The 17,289-nt window shown below is 48.4% G+C and overlaps 1 protein-coding gene across 1 annotated transcript in view; it reads right to left on the minus strand.

Annotated features, from left to right (window-relative positions):
- LOC116938518 (ceramide synthase 1-like) overlaps positions 1–17,289 on the minus strand; it is a 61,257-nt gene that overhangs the window by 9,632 nt on the left and 34,336 nt on the right. Inside the window, exons 2-5 of the mRNA XM_032945675.2 lie at positions 13,334–13,493; positions 8,395–8,575; positions 7,186–7,347; positions 1,333–1,480 (exon numbers count right to left, since the gene is read on the minus strand). Coding sequence (XP_032801566.1) covers positions 1,333–1,480; positions 7,186–7,347; positions 8,395–8,575; positions 13,334–13,493 — 651 coding nt within the window. The remainder of the gene's footprint in view (positions 1–1,332; positions 1,481–7,185; positions 7,348–8,394; positions 8,576–13,333; positions 13,494–17,289) is intronic.

Genomic DNA, 17,289 nt, shown 5'->3' on the forward strand with positions numbered 1-17,289 from the left:
TCCCTTTAAAGGAAGCAGCGTATACCATAGGGCTTCAGCCTGGTTATAAATAAAAAAACAATTGAAGAAAGTTCTTGTTATCACAACAAACAGCAGCTGCTTCTGTCATCGTGGCCGTTTGCCACAGCACTCCAAGGTTTCTTCACGCTGGATTTAGCGCCTTTTAACTTAATTTTTATTTCTACCTATTTATCCAGAGGTACTCGAATGTTCCACCCACTCTCCGTTCTCTCCCTGGTGAATTGAGCAAGTGCTTGTGATCACCTCTGCCCGGGACCCTGGACCAGTGGTGTAAATTCCACATGACTATGGTGGGTGCCAGTATATCCATAGGACAACCACTTTTGAACAAGCAATATGTATTTTTCAGCGAACTGTAATTATAGCCTGTAATTAAATAAATAGAAAATAAAATACTTGCGACATCTGGACTGTAACAGAAGCTTAACAAATGTGACTTGAAATTTTGAATTAATATGACTCCACTCGACGATGAATGCATGCATAATTATTTACGTGATAGTAGTGTTGAGTATCAGCTTTCATATTCGTGAGTTTCTCCAGTTTTCTCCCATATGCCAACCACTAATTACCCAAATGCAGGACCACATTGAAACAGTCTTGAGAATCAATTAGGTTTTTCTCTACATTTAAAACTGGCATTATTATAATCACAATCATTAATAACCATCATAATGGTGGTTGTCTTGGGGAGGCTTTTATCCCACAACGGATAAACCATGGCTGATGATGATCAGTTCTAAATTTGCAAAAACTACGTATTACAAGCTTTCCATTCACACCTCATTCACTGAAATTGGGGGAGCAGGTTTGGAGGAGTTCTCCGAACATACATAATAGGAAATGAGTTTTCGCATTAAAAAATTAAGATGTTATACCATCAGATATTTAGGCCCAAATTCATATTTTATGTTCAATTTCCATATTTAAATGCAATACATTTGAATTGCATGTATTGTATATGTACAAATTGTAACCCATTTAATAAAGTTATATGTCAATCATTGCATATTATTATTCACCATAAAGTTGCATCAGTGAAACAATCGTTTTTAATATACACACTTTTGAATGTTAACACTTGAAGCAACGGTGATATCACGTGATATCAATTTTTGCGTTGAAAAGCAATGCAGTAATGCCATGGAAGTGATGTCACTTCCTGTAACGTCTTTTTTGGATTAAATCCGAATCTGCATAACTTTTATGGCGGATGTTATTTCGTCAGATCAACCTGTAAATCGGGACCGCATCCCTACTGCTCACGTACAGAGTAGCCACATATTACATGGCTGGGAAGGAAGCGCTCACCGAGAACCAGTAGAGATTCATGAGCGCGATGGTGAAGAGGAGGCAGTTGAAGAAGAAGTAGAAGGGGATGTCGGGCACGGTCTGCATGCTGGAGACGCAGGTGGCGTACAGCACCTTCAGCGGGAACCAGTAGAGCCGGAACACGAACCTGGCATGAAGAACCGGAGCAAGGAACACAGGCGGGCAGACACACACACAAACGCAGGCAGCACATGGACAGAATGTATGAGCATGACATCTTCAAAGAGGCGGACAAACGGGTAGACAAACAGGCACACAGATGTAGACAGGGGGGACATGGTGGCGAGATGTTAACCACCTCGCCTGGTATACAGGAGGTCGTGGGTTCGATTTTCACCCTGATGCCTATATATTTGGAGTTTGCATGTTCTCCCCACAGTTTCATTGATTTTTCTCCAGCTCCTCCGGTTTCTCCCCCCACATTTAGAATCAACATGTGTTTAGAGTATTTGGCCGATATACATTTCCACATGATAAGCATAGTTTCGTTTATAGAGGTGGAAAACTGTCAGGCATACAGGGATACAATATGTAGGGATACAGCGATGCAGAGAGAAAGATGGGGAAAAAGAGATGAGCATAGAGATATAGACAGACAGAAAAGAAGAAGACAGTGCACAAGTATATACAGGGAGACAGGCACGTGGACACACAAACTGAGACACCAAGAGATACTTCAGGTGATGTATACTCAGGTAGACGTAGATAAACAACAGAGAAAGAAACAAACTGGGATATTGGGAGAAAGTTGTTTGTAAAAATAGATACAAATAATCAGACAGAGATACATAGACGTTGAGAGACACAGATAGGAGACAGCCAAGATATATAGAGTGACAAGGAAGCCAAAAGACAATGACACAGCAGAACAAATAAAGAGAGACATACAGTGAGGGAAATTTGACCCCTCAGAAAAACATGACTTAGTACTTGGTGGAAAAACCCTTGTTGGCAATCATAGAGGTCAGACGTTTCTTGTAGTTGGCCACCAGGTTTGCACACATCTCAGGAGGGATTTTGTCCCACTCCTCTTTGCAGATCTTCTCCAAGTCATTAAGGTTTCGAGGCTGACGTTTGGCAACTCGAACCTTCAGCTCCCTCCACAGATTTTCTATGGGATTAAGGTCTGGAGACTGGCTAGGCCACTCCAGGACCTTAATGTGCTTCTTCTTGAGCCACTCCTTTGTTGCCTTGGCCGTGTGTTTTGGGTCATTGTCATGCTGGAATACCCATCCACGACCCATTTTCAATGCCCTGGCTGAGGGATGGAGGTTCTCACCCAAGATTTGACGGTACATGGCCCCGTCCATCGTCCCTTTGATGCGGTGAAGTTGTCCTGTCCCCTTCGCAGAAAAACACCCCCAAAGTATAATGTTTCCACCTCCATGTTTGACGGTGGGGATGGTGTTCTTGGGATCATAGGCAGCATTCCTCCTCCTCCAAACACGGCAAATTGAGTTAATGCCAAAGAGCTCCATTTTGGTCTCATCTGACCACAACACTTTCACCCAGTTGTCCTCTGAATCATTCAGCTGTTCATTGGCTAACTTCAGACGGGCATGTATATGTGCTTTCTTGAGCAGGGGGACCTTGCGAGCGCTGCAGGATTTCAGTCCTTCACGGCGTAGTGTGTTACCAATTGTTTTCTTGGTGACTATGGTCCCAGCTGCCTTGAGATCATTGACAAGATCCTCCCGTGTAGTTCTGGGCTGATTCCTCACTGTTCTCATGATCACTGAACTCCACGAGGTGAGATCTTGCATGGAGCCCCAGGCCAAGGGAGATTGACAGTTATTTTATGTTTCTTCCATTTGCAAATAATCGCACCAACTGTTGTCACCTTCTCACCAAGCTGCTTGCCATTGGTCTTGTACCCCATTCCAGCCTTGTGTAGGTCTACAATCTTGTCCCTGACATCCTTGGAGAGCTCTTTGGTCTTGGCCATGGTGGAGAGTTTGGAATCTGATTGATTGCTTCTGTGGACAGGTGTCTTTTATACAGGTAACAAGCTGAGATTAGGAGCACTCCCTTTAAGAGTGTGCTCCTAATCTCAGCTCGTTACCTGTATAAAAGACACTTGGGAGCCAGAAATCTTTCTGATTGAGAGGGGGTCAAATACTTATTTCCCTCATTAAAATGCAAATCAAGTTATAACATTTTTGACATGCGTTTTTCTGGATTTTTGTTGTTGTTAACCTGTCTCTCACTGTTCAAATAAACCTACCATTAAAATTATAGACTGATCATTTCTTTGTCAGTGGGCAAACGTACAAAATCAGCAGGGGATCAAATACTTTTTTTCCTCACTGTACAGGGAGGGGTAGAACACCAACACAGGTCTACACAGGGACATAAACAAAGACATGAAACACCGCCAGAGGCAAAGATAATCCTGATCACTGCAGTGACAGTTATGCATCTGCACAGCCTGTGGTGTGTCCAGGCAGAGATCAAAAATTATCACTGACGCTGTCTTATGAAGGAAAAAAGGGTAATAGTGATAGTTCGATTTTAAAAGTGGATGTGCCAAAACCACTCTCGTAAGCCATGGCTGGGTCTGATCCTTGCACAGGACAAACGCAAACATTAGCAACATCCCACCCATTGCCTTTAATTTGGCTGTGCAAGTATTGATAAGGATCGAGATGAAATCCACCGCCCGCGATGTGGTTAATTTCACCTCACCTCGTTATCATTCCCTTCCTTCTGCCGCAACACCACGACCATTGCGCAATCAACACCCTACCTTGGAAAAGTTACAGCAGCCGATTCCGACATTAAATATGGTGCAATCTGATCGCCCATCTGTAACCGAAGGTTGCTCGAGGTTAGTTTTACTGCAAACATGCGGCTTAACGGAATGAAAAAAAATACACCAAAGAGACCAGTGTGGGCTTCGGGTAAATAAGCAGCCGCATTCATATTTGTGCATCAGACCACGTTTGTTCACCTTGGGAGAGTGCCAGGGACATTTTTTTATCTCTCTGGCAGCGAATTGGCAGCAGCATTGTCTTTGTGTTTCCGAGCATCTGTCTGCATGCGCACGCACCCGTTTATTCATGGGTTTCCGTGTACAATTTTGAACACAGTTAAAATAAGCAAAAAAAATGAAGCTTCCAAACCCCTTTTGTGCATAAAAGATAAATAACTTTCGCTTTTGGTTTTCGTGTTTAAGAAAAACATATAAGCCTGCTCCAACGACCAATGAGGAAGTAATTGTATTTGTTGGCAGCCCCTGAATCGGTAATGTAAATTCCACATTCCTATGGAGGGGGGGGGAGGGGGCAGTATCTCCACAGAACAATCACTTGTTACAATAGTGATGCTCTTTGTTTACCGAGTTTCAACACTCTCGTTGAGAGGGTCCTGCGCTAATGCACCACAGATCTCCCTTGCAAACTAGCCGGGTAACTGGCTGGATGGGTCTTACATGTGTAACAATTAAACATTGATTGATTGAAGTTCATGAATGAGCCTCTAGCACGTGGGCAGGAAGCATCGTACTCATACTCGGATAAATCCCACACGTAAAAATTTATTCAATGGACTCGCTGTACTTCCATATCCTGCCCACCCCACAGCCTAATGGATTTGTGAGTTTCACAATCATGTGTGATTCACCCACCATAGCCTTCATTATGGGCTTAGCAACCGCTTAAACACACACACGTACACAATGCCTAGAAATATAGCATATCACGGGCTCTATGTCAATTTCTACTGTTGTTTTCACAAGAGGATAGAGTTTGCAACAGGAACATTGGCCAACAGGGAGAGTAATGTTTTTGAATGAACGTGTCCACGAGTTAACAAAAACCTCCCCGCCACTTTGTCAAAGAATAGCCTCCGTTGGATTGTATCTGTGAACAATCAAGTTGCATTGAAACTGAGTGGAATGACACGGGGCTAAATATGTGGAGTGAAAACAGCGCTAAAGAGACCCTGAACAAATGAAATGTTTATGCCGATATTGGCGGTGTTTGCTTTTAGCATTGATGCACACGTGTAAGGTACACGACCGTCACACGACATTAGAATTTTAAGGCTAACAGTGGCTCAAGAAATTCAAAATGACCATGTCAAAACTACCGAGTTGGCTTCACTGATTTTCCAGATTCGAATCCAGGCAGCAAACGTGTTACTAAACCCATATATCAAGTGCAGGCAGTTCGAGGTATCAGCCTGAACATCCATCATCATAGAAAATGAAAATAAATAAAGTTGGGGTGGTGTTTCTTCTATTAGTTTGGCCCATGGGCTGCAATTTATAAAGAACATTGGACTCATGACATGCGGCAAAACCACTCCGTTTCATCACCAGGAAGGACCGCCGTCTCATGTTAAACAAGGTAGGCATACTGAGGTGACCACAGAAGTATGGGCAGTTGTCAGTGGCATCTGCCAAGGTCATATTCGGTGAGATCGTGTGGCATTATTATGACTGAATGAGTTCCGGAAGGACGTTAACTCTGCCTCGTGACATAAATTATACCATAATTGTGATGCAATTAACATTAAAATATGCTATTATCCACCAATCTATATAATTAATACCGTTCAGCACTTTGTTATACTACTGTTGGATGAAAACCTCCTCACTTATTTATTGACCCTGGAGGGATAATGGGCGGAGTCGGTCCCACCTGGAATTTGAACTCACAACCTTCCGATTATGAGCCAAACACTATTTTGCCACAATGCCTATGGATAGACCAGAGTCATGACCGCCAAAGAAGATGAGCATTGCCCAACCGTCGTTTGAGCCGAGAGACATTGAGATTTTTTAAGTTGAAAACCAACAAAAAAAAGATAGTGATTTAAATAGCGCTAAGATTGTATGCAGCTGAAATTGTAGTGCAGGGTAGGCCACAAATAAAGGCGTCATGGGCCATCTATAGATATTTTAATTCAGCTGGAAGAACCCAATGAGCTATGAAGCTCCGTTTCACAGGTGTAGGGGTGTTGTGGGAAGGAAACACACAGAGTGGGAAGGTAACACACAGCCACACCTTGGTGGCTACAACCACATCCGCTATAGCCCCGCCCTCAGCGGTGTATGGGTATAAAGGGCGGGGAGCCAGAGAGCTCGGAGCAGTGTGTTGGGGCCAAGAATGAAGAACCAGTGAAGAAGGAAGGCCGGCCCGGCTAGATAGACCCTGGGACTTCTCTGACTGCTTTCCTTTTGAGGGCCGGCAGGGTAAGCCAGTGGTGTGGCCCCAGAGCCTCAGAGCCGGAGCCCTTTTAAGGGCCGGTCTGGTTGGTGGGGTGTCGTGATCTGTGCTTGACCAGGGCCAGATCAGATAGCCTCCTCTAGCGCCTGTAGCTGGAGGAACTGGGAGCACAGGAGTTAGGCTAGATAGCCTAGGGGGTGTCCCAGAGTGTATACGGGTGAAGGGGCCGTTACCCCTTCCAGTGTAACCCCTGTTAAGTTGAATAAAGAGTGCTGCCTCTACTCCACCGTCTCCGTGTCCCGTGAACCCACTACACAGGTATCCCAGACCATGCTGGGTCGGCAATGGTGGAAAATCACAGAGGAAGTTACATATAGATAGATGAATTAAACAATCATACGTAAACTTGAAGAAATATACATAATATCGAAACAAATCGCACCGATCGTAAAAAATCGTACACATAAAGGGATACATTATACTCGTAAATTTGCAGTTGTCAAGTCATAGTCGCCAATGTATGTATGTTGAACTTCTTTCGCACCAACCGTGCTAATCGGAAGTACAGGCGAAGGACAACAAACTAAAGACATTGCAAGATCATCAGAGGGTTATAAGCGACAGTCGTGAATGTGGCTGTGGTTGACATCGAGCATCTGACCAGGACACGGCGAAGGTGATGCAGCCGATGTTGGAGAGGATGTTGTTGAGCCTGTGGTAGGTGTTGTTGCGAGTCTTGAGATAGACGTTGAGCTTGGTGAACTCCAGCTGGATGTCGGTCACGTCGTGCAGGAAGAGGGCCAGCATGCCCACGTTGTGGTAGCTGCAGACGACCGCGCACGCACACAAAGCCAGAGACGACCATCTCCCATTTGGCCCGAGATAACCATTGGAACAAAAATCTGTCCCGTGATCGGCGAGAGGTGATTTAGCGCTGTTTGGCCACGTCAGACAGATGCCAGAGGACACCCCTGGCTCATGCCGCCTTATGCGTCAGAGAAAATTTTTGCCAAATTAAACGGGGAGCCGAATTTATGATTTGTTGTGCATTCATTGGTGGTCGGGCTGAGACTATCAACTCGTGGAGTGAGACCGATTGTCGATCGGAAGGGTCAAGTCGGTTGGCATCATCACACCCTGCCACGTCACACCCAGCCTTGTCAGACCCAGCCGCGTCACACTGCGCTGCTTCACACCCCACAGCGTCACAGCCCACAGCATCACACCCAGCCACGTCAAACCTGGACGCGTCACACCCGACCGTGTCATATCAATACCGGCCACTCTGCTCCGGAGACGTGGATTGCTGCGAGTGAGCGGCGGGGGTGAAGGCAACTACGACTATTTGCTGATCGAGCACAATAGTAGTAGTAGTGGTACCACTGGGATAAGTGCCATGACCATTGGGGGCGAACCTACTACTAAGGCAGCTTGCATGAGCATCTGGTGTGGGTAACACCACGCCTGAACAATTCTGCTTCCCCGGCCGATGATGTTTACATTTCAGACAAGGTGTTCACTTATGGTTTTATGGCTAAGTAAACCTAGGGAAGGCACAGGGCAGGTTAAGACAATACGGATGTTATCCATGAGCTGGGAACTGAACGGAGGCCTATCTCTTTACACACACACACACACAACTGACGCACTTGCACCACCACCAGAGTTCCGAACGGAAACTTCCATCTCACGACACAATGATGACAGCGCAATCGGAATACATTCGGGGAGGGGGAAGACGAAAACGAAACAAAAGCCCAATGTGAAAAACCCTAGCGGCGTTTATGATTTTATTTCGTGTACATTTCCTTCGATCAATCGCGCTCCTGCTCTCCAAGATCAGCGTGCGAAGCGCGTGCGCGGGACTGACCGGAAGGCGTAGGAGGAGATGAGCAGGGAGAGCGTGATGACGTGGTGCAGCAGCATTACTGGCGAGTCCTTGCGCCACGCATCCATGTACAGCGTGCCGTATATGGAGTGAGCGTAGAAGCTGGCCTGCGCCACATATGCCAAGTAGATGTCCGTCGGGACCTCGATTCCGCGCTTCCAGCCTGCAGAAGGAACATTTTGTGAAATCGCACACGTGTGCGTCTCGGGAACCCGAACGCTACAATGGCGCCGGATCCTCCCAGACCAACACAGCCGAGGGCTCTGGGTCTAAATCCCGAAGGTTGAACCGTATTTCTCGGCTCTAATGAGAGGAATAGCCACAGAGCCGTCGCTAGCGACTGCATGAAAATAACTGCGCATGCACATGATCCGGCAACTTGCAGGTGAGTATGGTTGATCGTATAATGATGAGATCGTGTGCTTGAGAGAAAAACCCACTTTGCCAGGGGCAGCAGTTGTGTCCATAATTAACGGTAGCTTGTTGACATATTGGCGCCGAGTGTTTTAGTATTCTCCCCTCGTATTCAGGAGTGTTTGGAGGCACTCCAGTTTCCTCCCACATGCAGAAATAGCCAAAAGGAACTCGCCAAACAAATCGAAGCAGGGCCCTCTTGAAAAGGACTTGAGACTCAGTGAGGCTTCGGTGAGTCACAAAGTGCCGCCCCGCTCAAGGGAAAAACGAAGCATCGTCAGTCCTGAGCCAGTGGTGATAATTAGCACAATTGGCTAAGTATAGTGCGAAAGAAGTTCAACATACATGTGTACATCATTCCACATTTCAATGAAAGACAGCCACTGTTGACTTTCCACACACTGGTATCCATTTTATTGACCGAAAAACAATGAAAGGTCGAGCTACCCCTCGACTGGATTTTGAACTCGTCTAACCTTCCGACCGTGAGCCGCTCACTCTACCAGCTCCACCAGCCCGGAGTGGAATTACTGAGCGAATACATAATCGGTGTTATTCATATTCGAGTTCAACAGTTGCGTTGTCCAAGTCCACTTTTGAACAAAATGCCAGGGACGCAACCATGCGGTGGTATTATCGGCGACTGCTCTCAAATTCAAGGGCAGCGCTGGAGCTCGTCCGCTTGGCACCGGGAGATTCGCAGCATGACCACGGCTCGTGTTCGTCATGTGCCACCCGCCCACCCACACAGGACAGCTCTCAGCCTCCACTTCACCGGTGGCTCTCCAAGTCCCCACAGCTTCCCTCCGTGCAGGAGGCGCGCCCAATAAAACAACAACAACACCACCAGAACCCCTACACCGTGGAGAAATATACGGGACAAATGCGTACAGCCATGTTTTCGCACTGTTGGGTTTACGTGGTTGGTGATGTACAGTTCTTGGCTGTGTTTTCACCTTGTACCGTACGTTGTTTGGCATGAAGTTTGATACACAGTATAGCTGTACAACGAAGGTTGCAACCTGTCCTGGTTTTCCCAGTATCGTCCTCTTTTTGAGATAGCAGTCCCGGGAAATTTCCGTGTTTTTGTTACTCAGAGATTGCAACCCAAGGCTCACAACCTAGTGACATAGCCGGGCGGGAGTGCGTTCGCAGCTCGTTGCAGAGGTTCATGGTTCACCTCCAGCGGCCGCCTTGGTTAATACTGCGGGTGTATTGTCCATGAAAATACCATGTGCCGTCTGCTTCAAAGTGGACGTTACAGATCGTGTGATGTCGTTCCCAAGTATGGGCCATTGTGTGCCGACGTCAAAAAATTACCCGCAAATTACTCAACTGAGGATGAAACCTTGAAATCATTGCCCCCTACTGCGAAAGCTTAGCAGGGCCCTCGTGTGAGAGAGTCATGAGACTCGGTGAGGCTTTCGTGGGTAAACAAGTTTACAGTATTCCGTCGTTATTAACGAACTTGCTATCCACGATTTGGGCTGTCCGCGATGACATTAAGTGATGAGAGACAACGCGATGCGAGAAAGCGATGAGATAAAGTGATGAGAGATAAAGTGATGAGAGAGATAGAACTTCTGGAAGCTTTAGAAGCATCTGCAGACCTTACGCGTATGATATTCGTAGGCTAATATCATTAACCGCGAAATTTGATATTCACGAGCATCTCCGGAACGTATCCCTGGTGAGTAACGAGGGAATAGTGTAATAAAAAATAAACCCCCAAAAACCCATGGGAGAGCCATGTCAGTGCCCACGGGCAAATTGCACAACCCGCCACCGCGGCGGTGCACAGACACAATGAAACGCGTGAGGGTTTTAAAGGGGCATAAATGCCAACCTACCCGTGCATACTTCAGGACGGATGGTTATTATTATGTCTTTGCGTTTCATCTGTCACTCAGAGGCACACACGTGATTACCACCATATGCACCCCCTCCCCATCACGAGATCGCTTGATTCTTGACTGGCTGCGAGTTCACAAACTGGGTTTGTAAGATTCACTCAGCCTCTCGTCCCACCGAGGTCGACAAAATAGATACCACTTTCAGTGTGCAAAATTCAACAGCTGTCATCCTGCAGAGAGTGGTCCAAGTGAAAAAAACGTGGAATTTCCGTCTCTTCCTAAAAGCTGCCAATGAAAAAGAGTAATGCCCCAAATTTCCATTTCCTCAGGGAGACATATACATTTGATTTTGAATGAACAACATAAAATAATCCCTTTCCAAACTCCAGCCCAACTCGGAATTAATTTGTGTTGGTGGTCTTAACAAGGCTGAGAGCATTGCACATTAAGCGTGTTGGTCACGTGACATCTAAGCAAGGCATGATGGGAGTCACACCATCCTGCTGTTTGTGAACACATCTTTTGCGTCTTGCTAAAGACTGCAAATAGGGAGTATAATATAGAGCTCGACTTAGCCAACAAAGGGCATTAGGACTTGCTTCCATGGTTGGACATGATATGCAAAGAAAATGCAGGACATTATGAGGACAAACAGCTGTTAGCAATAAGCTGGAGAGCATTCCATCTCCATGGAAATGTTGGTTTTGCCGCTACCCAGCCCCCACCTCCTCTCTCGCTGCCTTCACCCTACTCCACCGCACCACCGCAACCCCTCCAACATCTCCCTCCCTTCCTTTTGGCAAAGCTCCACGCTCGAATTCATTTCTAGAACGTCGGTTATTGCCGAGCATATCTCTGCAGAACAGCACAATGCTCCACGCTCAAGCAGGGCCAGGCCAGAGAAGTCAATTTGTATGAGCTATTTTTTTGTTAATCGAATGCACCCAATGATGAATGATGCGATAGGAATATTATTGCGTCCCTGGGTTGGCGCTGTGCAGAGACAAAGACAAAGACTCCCGTGTGGCCTTTCACAGACTATCGGGGCAAGTGCTGTTGGCAAGCACCTATGTCGGCCGGCATGGCACACGAGGGGGTGGGTGGCCAGCAACCACGCCCGACTGCCTATGTCTCCCCGGGAATGATGTTTAAACACTGCACCAGGTACCTATTAGAGACTGAGTCGACCTAGGAGAAGCCCAGGACCGGTGCAGATATTTGTCACTGGTGTTGACCGAGAGCGGCAATCGAACTTCGGGTTGCCGGGTTTTTGACGCAGAGCGCTAACCGCTACACCACCACTCCCCACGGGGGGGGGGGGGGGGTGGAGGGTGGCAGCTTTGCTCCACCACCACAAGCAACAACATGCATGTGATGGTTAACCCCTCCACTCCCAGAGATTTCATGAATTGTCACCATTCGGCGACATGATTTGTGTTTAGTTTGTTGTCCTCCCCCCGTACATCGGATAAGCACGGTTGGCTACGTATGGTGCGAAAGAAGTTCAACGTACTGTACATAATCTTTTTTTAAGTCTTATTTTAGACGTTGGAACCGTCTCATTTGCGCCGGGCATTTGTCCTGTTTCGTTTATTATATCAGCCTCAAGTTACATCAGGGTATAATTTGTATACATTGTAAATCATTAACTCTAAGAGAGACATTCAACGTATACGTCATGAGCGAACTGTCCTCGCAAAAAGAATTTCGACTCGGAGAGTCTTAGCTGGATCAAGCACTTCATTATAATTATTCACAATGACCAAATCATTTCAGAATCTCTCATCGCATCAGATCCCAAAAGCTAAGCAGGATTAGAGCCCCAACAGCACTGAAACGGATGACCGCTGTGCATAACAGGTGCTACAGGTAAGCAGGGCCACGTAGCGACAATCCACAGTGCAGCAGCCAGACCCTATTGTTGGACTGCACCTCTGCGTTCCACATCTACGCTCCCCAGCCTTCACCAACTCGCACCTGCCAGCGTGAACCGGGTTAGCGAGCGCAACGTGACCCTGGGCCCCCGCGTCCTGTCGTGCGTCGCGTTGCCGCGTCTCCTGCCGTCAATGGCGGAGCCAGGATTTTCAGGTAGGGGGGAGCAACCCCTCCAGTAATGAAAAATGATTTGGAGTTGTTTGTAAGTAAGGAGTTGTTAGTAAGGAGTTGTTAGTAAGGAGTTGTTTGTAAGTAAGGACTTGTCCCTTGCTTTTTATTCGACGCGTGCGCCGCGATGGCGCAGCCGTCGATCGAGGGTCGAATTCGAACCGCGTTGTGTGATCGGCATCGCGCTCGCTGAAGGTGTTGATGTCTTCAGGGAAGTCGTGTACTGTGTACGCAACTGCGCACAATTCTGTGAGTCACTTATAACTGCTTTGCCGTTACTTATTGCCAATTATGGACTCAGACTATTGTCCTATCATCTCATAGAGTCCCTGGCACATAATAATATGCGACACAGTGGCAGTGGGGGTCGCAAAATACCGATCTATTACTAAAAAACCCCAATGATCCGTTCGAAATCCCTAATTTCGATCGGATCATTTGGGGGGCACGTGCAACCCAATCCCCCCCTCCCAACTGGCTCCGCCAGTGTACGGTGGGGGGTGGTGGTGGTGGTGGTGGGCGCATCGTCGCCCTGTGCCGTGGGCACTCACCGTAGAAGACGGCCGCCGGGTTGTGGTAGAAGGGGTACTCCTCCTTGACGAGCAGGTGTGCCGCGTACAGCCAGATGGCCAGGTAGAAGAGCAGCTTCCAGCAGCTCTCTGGAAACTTGTCGGCGTCGGCAGGACGCAGCCTCAGCCACTGGGCCATGGGCTGTGGAAAATAACGATGACAACCGTGCCGATCACAAGTTGTTTATTGTTGTTGTTAACAAAAGTAAATAAGCTGACGTGTGTGCTTACACGTGACATCGGCCACGCGGCCTTGCGGGGGTGTGTAATTTTAGCTGCGTTGGTCAAATACAAGCATAACTCTGGTCCGGTTTGAACATTTAGTGTCTCGTCAGCAGAGTCGGGCTTGCTTGAAGTAATGCTGGTGAATGTCAGATGTTTATTGGCAAGGACCCTCTCTGTTAGATACGGGTCCCAGTTCGACGCCACATACTGGTACGTAACACAAAATAATGGTGAGCATCGTAGTGGAGAAAATCAGTCGGAGTCACCTTTTTTTTATTTGTATACTTATCTTCTCCACAACGACGCATATGATTAATTTGTATTTTGTGCAACATGTTATTGTGTAGACATAGAGCAGCACAAATGTGTCAGCGAATTCATACGAAGCACTCGGGGTCAGCGTGTCTGCATGCTCAAATGAGTGTCGATGTGGTGTGTTTATCTCTTATAAGGCCACAAATTAACCACAATACCATGCTGACCTCGTCTCAGAGAATAAACCATCACGTGAACTCCGGTCATCCTAGCAGCGGCTTTTGGTGAACCATCGAACAAAGACGGTCACCGCATCACGCGCTTTCAGATGCGTTTCTGCAGCCGTCTGGAACTGCTCCTCCTTCCCAGATTAGGAAGCCACTGGAGCGACGCACTTTTAAATCATCTAGATTGAAAACGAATTTCTTTAGAACTGGCTTTTGAGTTTAGTTTGCAGTCCTTCCCCAGCAACTCCGATTTGCACGGTTGGTTATGTACGGTGCGAAAAAAGCTCTACATACAAAGAAGTTCAACATACATACAACATATATTATATTATTATATTATCTCCACCCGGTGGCCCTGAAAAAAAAGGTGCAGCCTTGCATTTGCTTGCTCGTGGTACTGCCGGTGGAATTGCCTCCACTGCTACGACGAGCTCTAGAGAACGACTTTTTCACCTATTCTTCCACAATGACCACACATCTCGGAAGAGGTCGGAGTACCCGCACTGCTAGCGCATCACGCGCGACCTGCCGAGCCACCAAGCATCGAAACAGTGGCGGAAATTCGAAATTCCTGTGGCTGGCATGAGCCTCCCTCTCTCCCTGTAGGATAACCAACGCTGATTCACCATGAAGTGGGTACTGTAACTCATTTCATTGACCTAGAGGGAATGACAGTTCGAGCCGACCCATGTGCCCCTGCTCTGAACTTGCGAGTCAAATGCTCTGCTGCAGTGCCGAAGGAGTGTCGACACGTCCATTGACAAGCCGTGGCTCGAGGAATGTGTTTTCAGGTTGCACAACCCCCGAATCACGTCGGGAAGCACCACCGCCAAAAACCTGCGCACCGACGTCGTGCCGCGTGTGAAATTCAAGACGTGAAGCACTTTCATTTGACCGTAGAAACAGTGGCAGGGGCAGATCCATTTTCGAAGGGTGTGCATTCGGCATGCCGAGTGTGATTTGGCCCTCTGCGTTTGCTTCCGAGTGAAGTTAAATGGCCACGGAATGCGATAAGCATTGTGTCGGGAATGATCGCTTTTCCTGTCGGGCCCTGCCTGCTCCGCACTGCGGAGTCAGCACTCTGATAATAAACCAAAAAGTTTAACACGGCCAACTACACCGACCAACGTACACGCAACAGCTTGCTCTGTCAGTGCACTGCTACACGGAGGGCCTTCCCCAACACGCCTTTCGGAGGGATGGCTGAGGCGTGGAAATGCAGCAAACGGCGTCTATAGCATTGTGTTGGTAATGATCGCTTTTCCTGTCGGGCTCTGTCTGCACCGCACTGTACCCCGCTCCGGGGGTGACGGATGCTCCCTCGGGCTCCCTCGGGCTCCATCGCGCTGCTGCTACTGCCGTGCGCGGTGTTCGCATCGCAGCGCGGAATTCCGGAATGCGGCGAAGGGTTTCTAGACCGAGAACGCTCTCCCTGGATTATCACGAACGAACTTTTCCTTCACGCACCCTGCCACCCACACACATACCCCACTCACCAGCCACACCCCACTCACCACCCACCACCCACACCCCACTCACCACCCACACCCCACTCACCACCCACATGCATCCAAACACCCCTCCACCCACCCACACAACAACAACCGCCATTCGCCACTATGTCGCGGTAACGTCACCACGGCGCTTGTGCCAGGCTACGTGCATGTTAAGGCCACGTGAAGTGTCGAACGTCCGCTGACAGGAGGTCCCGGGACAGACCCAGGTGCCATGGGTCGACTGAGATGACTGGCCGATGCACCACCTGTGCCCTCTACTGTGCCAACTTGCTGTATTTTAGCCGCCCGGCGCTCTGGTCGTTGTTGTGAGCGTCGCTCCTCTGCCCTCCGTTGTTGCTGGAGGGCGACTGTCTCCAACTTCCCAGTAGCAGCGTCCTTCACGAGCCTCCTCTACAGAGGCCGATCTTGACACCGCTGGTACCGGTCATCGGCAAGTCTACTCAGCCTCTTGTAGCACATCACTCCATCTCTTCTCTAGCCCGTGTAACGCCCGTTTAGCCCCCTCTATCAGGCCTAACAAAATCTGTTTGGGCATGCGGTGGCTGGGCATGCGGTGGCTGGGCATGCGGTGGCTGGGCATGCGGTGGCTGGGCATGCGGTGGCTGGGCATGCGGTGGCTGGGCATGCGGTGGCTGGGCATGCGGTGGCTGGGCATGCGGTGGCTGGGCATGCGGGCTACATGACTCAGCCAACGCAGCCTTGCCTGCCGGAGGAGCTCACCGATGGGACTTTGTCCAGATCTTTTAATGATTTGTTAGCTCCTCACACAATCCAGCCTGGTTACACCCAGGATGGATCGTAGACAGGCCAGCCTAAATGTTTCTAACGGGGCGAAGATGTTCCATTTGGGGGGGTCCACGTTTCGCAAGCTTCGAGAAGGGAGGGCATGACCGTGGCCGAGAACACCCAAAGCTTCATGTGGAGCGACAGACCAGGTAGCTTCCACACAGCGTTACGCAGCCGTTGAAAAGATATTGCTGGACTAATTCGGAGTGAGACCTCTGCTGTTAAACTGGAGCCGGTCATGAGCACACTGCCCAGGTATGGGAAACTCTCCAATCTCTCCACAACTGCCCCATCACAAATTGGGAGTTGTGAAGGTGGAGTGTTTGATGGGACAAAATACCACCCCCCCCTCATCCACACCCCCCCCTATCCACTCCCCCCCCCCTCCCGAGACCAGATTTGTGACATGTTTGGGGGGGGGGGGGGGGGTGTGAGTCGTTCCGTATTGACTCGTAATTCAGAGAACATTCACCCTGTACAGTGTGAAGGTTTTTCCCTTGACTGTGGATTGACATCGGCGTTGGGAAGGAAGGAGGGAGTTGTTTATTGCGCGCACGCGCTGCGTGAAGGAACGCGGTCGTGTCACTGCACATTTGCCTTCTGTTGCACGCAATTGGGCATTTTCACGATTGCCGTACACATCGGTATACATCACGAAATGTGTGTTTTTAAGCTCATGAGCACACCGGCCTTATTGCTTCATACCTCCATGAAATCTGTGCAAAGGTAAAACCCCACGGGGATAATTGGGGAAGACATGCTTTATCTCAAAGGCTCTACGTGTCGTCTCTTTTCACACCTCTCCTCTTGAATATATGAAAACCCATCGCTTTTACCACATGCAATCACCAGTCGAGGAGAAAAAAAGCACAGGGGGCATTAGAAATCAGCGGGGTGGCTATGAACGGATCACCGTGTTGTATATGCA

Source organism: Petromyzon marinus, chromosome 1, assembly GCF_048934315.1.
Source record: "Petromyzon marinus isolate PM22_M1 ecotype Great Lakes invasive population chromosome 1, UKy_Petmar_22M1.pri1.0, whole genome shotgun sequence".
Lineage (NCBI taxonomy): Eukaryota > Metazoa > Chordata > Hyperoartia > Petromyzontiformes > Petromyzontidae > Petromyzon > Petromyzon marinus.